Raw genomic sequence first — 7,762 nt, 5'->3', positions numbered from 1 at the left:
CTTGATAAAGACCCCAAGAGGGTTGAAACGTAGCAGGATTTTGGAGGAATAAATTATCGTTTTGCACTACGCCCTGGATACTGCCATTCCCTTTGTGAGAAAGTGGAATATATCTTTATTGGGGTTTTGGAGGCTCTGACCCCTAAACTGTTGGCGTGCATCCCATGGACTTATTAGTCATCTCTTCATTGGTTTAAAAATCCTGAGGTGTGCTGTAAGTGAAATCAAAGTGAATTGCAATTTTAAATATAAACATTCTAAGACACAGTCAAGATTTCACTTTTTTTTATTACTTTTGATTTACAAGAAACATTTGGAATTTTTTTCCTTTGTATTACAAAAACATTTTTTACAAAGCTTTCTCCGAAAGCTTATTTACATAATAAAAGTTATCCCTTTTGTTGGGATCCAGTACAAAGATTTAGAAATTATAGAGGTCTGTAGGATGACTAGCAAGTAGTTCAACAAAACAAGAATACTTGTTGCAGGCGGACATGGGTCCTACATCTCACTTTTTAACAAACAGGTGAACAGGAAAAGTCTGCATCTGCTAGTCATAAGCACTGTACTGTGAAACCACTGGCATATACGTCAGGCTAACCAGCAGCACACGGTATAAACTCAAGCCCGCTAATAACCAAATTCTAAGATTCAGCCTCTTAATTCACTAGAAGGCAGACTCTGACATGTCATGCCATGCAGGTGTGAGAACTGAAAGTCTGAATACTGGTTCTCTACAGACCTTTCCCCTCCACTGCTTCACCTGTTATATTCATTGCAGGGTGGCAAAAACCACAAGAGGGAGAAGAGAAAAAAAAAAAAAGAAAAAAGAGGAGTAAAGCCATGAGGTAGAGCTATATATATTAAAGAGGCAGCTCCCGAGTCGGCTGAGCTGCTAATAGTTATATCACACTCTAATTTTTATTTTCATTTATACATAGTTATTTTTACTTACATTTTTTTCTGTACGTGAAACCTAGATTGCCAAAATAAATTTTAGATAACGGATAAAGAACATCTTTAAGAGATCAAGTTGTAAACTGCTAATCTTACTAAAAAACGATTTAGCAATTTCTTTGCTTACACTTCGTATATGTAAATTAGAAAGAAAAAAAATAAAAAAAGATTCTGCACAATGTCTTCAAAGAAAAAAAGTTTTTAAAAAACCAAAACACGCACACACCACCAGAACAGTCTAACATACAGTACTGCCTGGTAGATTTAGGAATGGGAAAATGCAACAAGCTCTTCTATAACAATAAAATAATATTTCTAATGGTCGCTGTAATAAGTAATGTCAGACCTTCCTGCTCCTTGTATAGCACCAGACTGACTTCTTTTCCTATCACAACCCACAGTGAAAGAGCAAGAATGGACTATAAGTGCAAACATCAGCGATTCAGGGTTTTTTTTGTTGTTTTTTTTTTTTTTTCAAATAATTGACATCCCCTTTGAAAATAAACCCTTGATTCTTTTTCCTCTTCGTAAATGTAGGACAGACATGTGAGAAGGCGAAACAGTTTATATATTCTGCATTTCCTGGTGACAAGCAGGTATTCTCAACTCAAGCAGAACACGTTGCAGGTCTTGCATTGAAAGGGAAGTTCAATCGGACCTCTGGGCACAATTCTCTAGTAACAATCTCCGACCTTCTTCATAATCATCTTCATCTACATTAACAAGAAGCTGAATGTTTTTTTGCCCTACAACTTCCTTTAGAGAGTCTGTGATAAAAACACCCTTTAAAGCTTCCAGCAGGGAACCATTCATGTAGTCCGTCCAGAAGGCATCCAGATAAGACAGTTCAGAAAACTTAATATCGCAAATAATAGAGCCCAGGTCTATGGATTTCAGCACAGTGTTGGACTGGCTGAACAGATCAAACTGCTTCTCCAGTGGATCCTCTTTGAGAGACCGTACATTCTGGTTAAGGATCCTGTCGTGGTGAAAGTACTCCCCTCGAACACGCAATCTGATTCCTGGATAAAAACAAAACAAAAAAAATGGATGTAGGTGGAGGGGGAAGAACAAAAGGGAAACCATTAGAAAAAGTGTAACATATACAAAACTCTACAAGGTCATGCAACTTTAAGTCACTTAAAAAAAGTTAAGTATACCCTTCAAGATATGAAGGACCAGCAAAGCTATAACCGCTCTAAAGCACTAAAGGAGCACACTGGAATAACCAGTTTGCAGCCAATGTCAAGATTTACAAGAGGTTTTAAAAATATAACAGACTTGTCCTTATTGTTCATGTTTCAGAGTTAGAAATGTCTTCACAAAACCCCATTTCTTTCTGGTCACAGAACGTGTACTAGTAGGTATATTACTGCAAGTCTGAGTTTTACTTTATGATTGCAGCATCAAATGGCTCGTTAAAATATGTGCAGCTTTTACTGGATTTTGCTTTACTATCAATGAGGAAAAAATAAATAAAATAGAAAATAGGAATATATGACCAAAACGCATAGCACTTCAATAGAACAAATATGTTGTTTCTTACATACGCTTATAAGTGATTTTATTTCCGCTTTATTTTTTCTGTTCTTGTTGAAGGTCAGTCAACCTGTAGAAGTATTTAATCAAGAGTGCAAAATAGAACATTTTTGGTTTTCCTCGATACAGAAAAATGACATCTCCCTAAAGGGTAAAGATCAATGACAGTGGAGTGGGATTTCAGAGCTATTCTACCAGAGGGAACACGTCTTCCTACAGATGAAGTGATGCAAGGCTAAAGTAATGCTTGGGTATGGACAAAGGGGACACCAAAGATGGCACAAAATCTGTTAACAGCTTTCATATCTTTGATTAGCAATGGGCATTAAGGCTGTGAATTGAGAGAACCAGTACTCTGCACTCTGGATCGCCCCATGGTTGAGGAATACATATCGAAGTGGTGGCAGAGCCAAAGCTAATACAAAGCACTTAACGGAAATGGAAGCCGTATGATATTTTGGTTGGAGCCTTATGTCTGCATTAGAAATCATAGAACGATTTTGTGCACACACATCCATTTTATGGAAAGCGTCCAAATAATTGTAACAAGACAAATCAATACTGGTCCATTAAAAGTTGTAATACTAACTTTCTTTTCTTCATCTTTATAATGTTAACACACATTACAGACTTAATACCTTTCTCTCAGTTTCACTTGCCAGTCAGTCAATATGAAGGGCGCTGGCATGTTTATGACATGGCGTATACCTTTTAGAAAATTTCAAAATTCAGGAATAATAAGGAAATGGGGGGATGCACTCCCTGAGCAAGAATACAATAAATAGGTTGGTGGTCACAGCAAGGTCTCAAAGATGGTATAACATACTAATTAACATATCATTAGAATGTTAAAAAAAATTAATAAAAGTGTCAGGTGGATGCATCAGAGAACCTCCTTCCTCAAGCTGAGTGTCTTTTTTAAAATCCTAACAAAATATACTTATTGGTACGTTATAACATCTCGGAGGCCTTGCTGTGACCACCAAGCTATCCTTCAGCCATGTGTGTGCTGAGAAAGCGCATTGCCCTGGTTTTTCTTTTTTCCTCGCACTCTGAAGTTTCCAAATCCTGTAGTTCTGTCAGGCATGTAGTTCCAGCTGATGCAACGTAGCCATTTATTTATTATTTTCTAATGCTTATAAGCAGTTGTGCCTTTAACACAAGTACAGGAGGCGAGCACCTTTTAAAGGCATTTACACAGAGGTATATAAATGGCATATTATCATACTTAGAGCCCTGCTTGCTTTATTTTTTTTTTTAATACTCTCCAGGATTCTCTCATATTTGGCGCATCTTAGGCAGTCTAAAAAACAAATTTTCACCTTCTAGGAGCTCGATACATACCACCATGCTTAGGTATTGCAAGATGCTAGAAGGTTAAGCCTACCCAATTTTCTCGTCACTTTTCAAAGGCGTGAGGAAAAGTCACAAACTGATGCATAAATCTGGTGTTTGCCATTATTTACAACTTTTCTTTGATATTTTATAAGAATACTAGACATCAAGTAATTTGTGCCACTTTTATGGTAGTATGCCACAGCTCATTTATTTGTCCTGTAAATTGATGTTCACATAAAATGTATTTAACGTGCGTTGCACTTTTTTTCACATTAACATGATTACACAATGTTTAAATGTTACCAGTTCCACAGATACATACTTTTTCACCAATTTCTTGTTTGTACAGATCAGATGTGCTACCACCAACAGGCAAAACATTTTCAGGGTAATTTCTGACATATCGCACGCACAAAACCATGAGCCCTTTTATAGCCTTATTGTTACGTTTTCTGCATACAAATTAGTTCATCAAGAGAATGTGGAATAAAAGGTTTGTAACGCTGACATATTAGCCGATAAAGTGATTACAAATGTACAATGCTCTTTGGCGGAGCATTGAACAGACTTGCCTGTCTGTGATGACCAAATCTGATTTCTTTTAGAAATACATGAAGCAAACATTGACTATAGATGACAAAAAGCTCTGCTTGATTCAGATTAACTGTACATTACAAGGGGTTGTCCCAAGTTATAAAAAGTTATCCCAATCCACAGGTGGAGGTCTGACAGCTGGAATATTCAAGAATAGGGTAGGGGGTTGTTAGAGTAGAGGCCGTTGTTCTATTCACTTAAATGGATGAGCTGGAAATTCCCCGAGTATGAAAACTGTGGATAGGGGCTAACTTTATAACTTGGCACAACTCCTTGGTTTTCATTCATTTACCATATACACTGATAACAAACCAATGCTTAAAATATTGCAGATAAGAAACTACTAAACTGTGCTGTGTTAACTTAAAAAAAAAACAACACAAAGGAAGGCCTAACAATTTTCTTGACTGCCTCTGGGTATTTTAGCTGGTGACTTACAGAAAGGTACCGTTATGAAATACAGAAGATTGACTTTGTCTCTGAAGCACTGTTTACAGAGCCTGACCTTTAAAGAGAAATACCCTATCTCAATTCAATGCCTGTGCCATACATGAATGGAAATTCCATCCTGGGCCACTGCAGTGTGGATGGAGCTGTGCTTCCATCTCCCTACAGCTTAGTGATCAGCTAACTGACTGGGATTTTGGAGAAAAAGGGTCCAAAGTTGTAGTCCCCTGCAAAATTGAGTTACTCCTGTGAGTGGCAATGCCCAACCATCGAGGTATAGACACAGTAACCTTCAGATCCAATGACTATAGAGCAAATATTACTCAAGTGTGAAGAGCTTGAAAAAACCCTTATCTTAAATTAAAGCCATCCAAATATCAGTGATCTCTACCATGATGAATCAAGACCTGTCAGTCACTCATCCTCTCCAGGCTGTGTTTTCACACCTTTCTTCCAGTCTCACGATCAAATAGCCATGCTCTCTGCCCTACAGGAAATGGGTCAGCTTTATGTCAACTCTCAAAAGGAAAAAAACTGTTTCTTGCCCATGGCAACCACTAACAGTGAAGTTTTCATCTCATATTCTGCTCTTTAGAATGAAAGCTTGACTGTGATTGGAGGCTATGGGCAAGAAAGCTTTTTCATGGCAGTTGACATTACTGGCCCATTAACAGAGTTTCCGAACTCTGGTCCTCAAGGCACCCCAACAGGTCATGTTTTTAGGATATCCTATAGTAAGAACGCCTGTGGTAATGTCTGAGGCATTCACAAGAATTACATCACCTGTGCAATACTGAGGAAATCCTGAAAACATGACCTGTTGGGGTCCCTGAGGACTGGAGTTGGGAAACACCGACATAGAGCATTGCCAAAGAGCTGGTCATGTGACCTGGAGGCCCAGAGAATACACAGCCTGGAGAGGAGCTACACAGTTGGACTCTTCACAGCAAAAATCAGTGATCCTGGGATGGATTTCCCCAAAAAGAGAAGAAAAATTTTTCAAAAGTGGTTCTTTAACGTCATGGGGATATTCACATGTAGCAGAAATGCTCCACATTTTCTGCAATGAACTGGTTGCGTAAAATCTGCAGTATTTTATAATGCTGACAGTATGGATGAGATTTCAAGAAGTCTCACTGGAAATGATCTGCTGCATAAGTTGACCTGTGGTGCAGATTGTAAACCTGCAGAATGCCAATTTATACTGCAGATTTCACCTCTTCAAATGAGGGGGTAAAATAAGCGTCAAAATGCATGTGAACAAACTGACCCGCCACATGTGTGTGGAGTTTAAAGACCTTTTTTTTTAAAGGGAACCTGTCACCATGTTTTTGCAGCCCTCAATGAGAACATAAAGTAGTGTCTGTTACATACAACAGAGCCATTACCACAATCAGTGTATCTGTACAGGTTTGGATAAACTTGCATTTTATTAGTAGCAGACCCAGAACTAGTCCTGCATATTCATGAGCTAGCCACACCCATCCCACTCTCCAGCCAATGATTGGCAGCTCTCTATGCACAGTGATAGGCAGGCAATTGCTAATCAATGGCTGTAGGGCGGGATGGCTGTAGGGCGGGATGAATATCCAGGACTACCAGAAGTAGTCCTCTACGCATGTGATGCTATTGTTAAAATGCAAGTTTCTCCAAAACTACTGCACAGATACATACAATAAGCATATCATTGAAACCAATGTGACTGTCACTACCATTATGCTGCCCTCAGAAAGGGATGCAAAAAAGATGATGACAGTCTTTAAATATTAATGGCAGCTCTTATCAATCACACCTGAACGCAGGTCAGAAGACTCCAAAGGGTGGAGGTCCCATCTATCAGACGTTCATAGCGTAACAGGCTATGCCTTAAGTGTCTATGATGAGAAAAGCACGTTATATAGTATTTGACAGGCAGTAGCTTCTTTTTCTCCATATAAAGTCACCAGTAGGAGTCTTGTTCTAACCACCCACAGAGTGCAGTCAGAATATTCTTGCAGTATTGACCATGAAACAATGTAAATGAATTTCACGTTTGTGTTCTATTAAACAACTGAGAAAATAAGCTTTATTATATAACATCAATATTAAAAGAGAACCCACACGAGTCAAGTTTAGGACTCCTTAACAAATTGACTGAAAGTCCATGAGGAGACCGTTAACGTATCGGATGAGTGGAGCAGCTTGTCTAATACAGTGCAGACGGAAGCAGAAACAACACAAGCTTGTATTTTTGCTCCCATGTTTACCATTGAGTTGCAGAGCCAGGCTGTCAGAGCAGCTTTTTAAGGTTTTTTCCATTGGAGGTCTTAACTGTGAACCGAGAGAGACAGGTTGAAGTTTTCACAAATACATAGAACATTTGTTTTCTAAGCAGCAAGATATTAAATTTCACTACAAAAAGGTGCCTTTTTAAATCTATTTACATTATATATATATTTCCTTTGTAAAACGAACTACAAAAATCTCACTAAACTGAATTTAAAAAAAATGTTGTAGCAGCAGATAGCAGAAGATAAAAGATGCATCTTGGAAGAAGGCATACGTAGTCATCTTATGGACAGAACACACACTAAGGATGCTGGAATCCATCGGTATAAATTTGCTAGAAGGGTTCTCAATATCAAATTATAGACTTTTTTTGTTGCAAAAAAGTGAGCAGTGTTCACATACGTAGACGGCTCCATTCTGACCGGGGTTTGTAGAAACAACCCTATTCAAGTCTATGGGAATGATTTTTAGTCGCAGACGTTTCTGTAAGAGGTCTGCTGTGTTTATATTCACCAATAAAGAGCAACTTCGGTCAAACATGATGGATCAAATAACATTACTATTTCTTGACAGACATTTTCTTCTTTCCATGGTTCTGTTACTTTTAGTCTAATGAAGA

At 38.2% G+C, this 7,762-nt stretch overlaps 1 protein-coding gene across 2 annotated transcripts in view; it reads right to left on the bottom strand.

Annotated features, from left to right (window-relative positions):
* Window positions 1-268: 268 nt before the first annotated feature.
* DEDD2 (death effector domain containing 2) overlaps window positions 269-7,762 on the bottom strand; it is a 33,415-nt gene continuing 25,921 nt past the window's right edge. The window contains exons 8-9 of one of the 2 annotated variants that reach the window (XR_010793154.1): window positions 6,976-7,185; window positions 1,856-1,979 (exon numbers count right to left, since the gene is read on the bottom strand). Coding sequence is in view for 1 of the 2 variants with exons in the window: in XM_066607144.1 (XP_066463241.1) it covers window positions 1,606-1,979 (374 nt within the window). In the remaining variant the exon portion in view is untranslated. Of the gene's footprint in view, window positions 1,980-6,975; window positions 7,186-7,762 lie in introns of both variants that reach the window. The other variant, XM_066607144.1, reaches the window with a different exon arrangement.

The sequence above is a fragment of the Eleutherodactylus coqui genome, chromosome 6 (assembly GCF_035609145.1).
Source record: "Eleutherodactylus coqui strain aEleCoq1 chromosome 6, aEleCoq1.hap1, whole genome shotgun sequence".
Classification (NCBI taxonomy): domain Eukaryota; kingdom Metazoa; phylum Chordata; class Amphibia; order Anura; family Eleutherodactylidae; genus Eleutherodactylus; species Eleutherodactylus coqui.
Note: the sequence above shows the minus strand (reverse complement) of the source record. Positions and strands in the feature narration are given on the sequence as shown.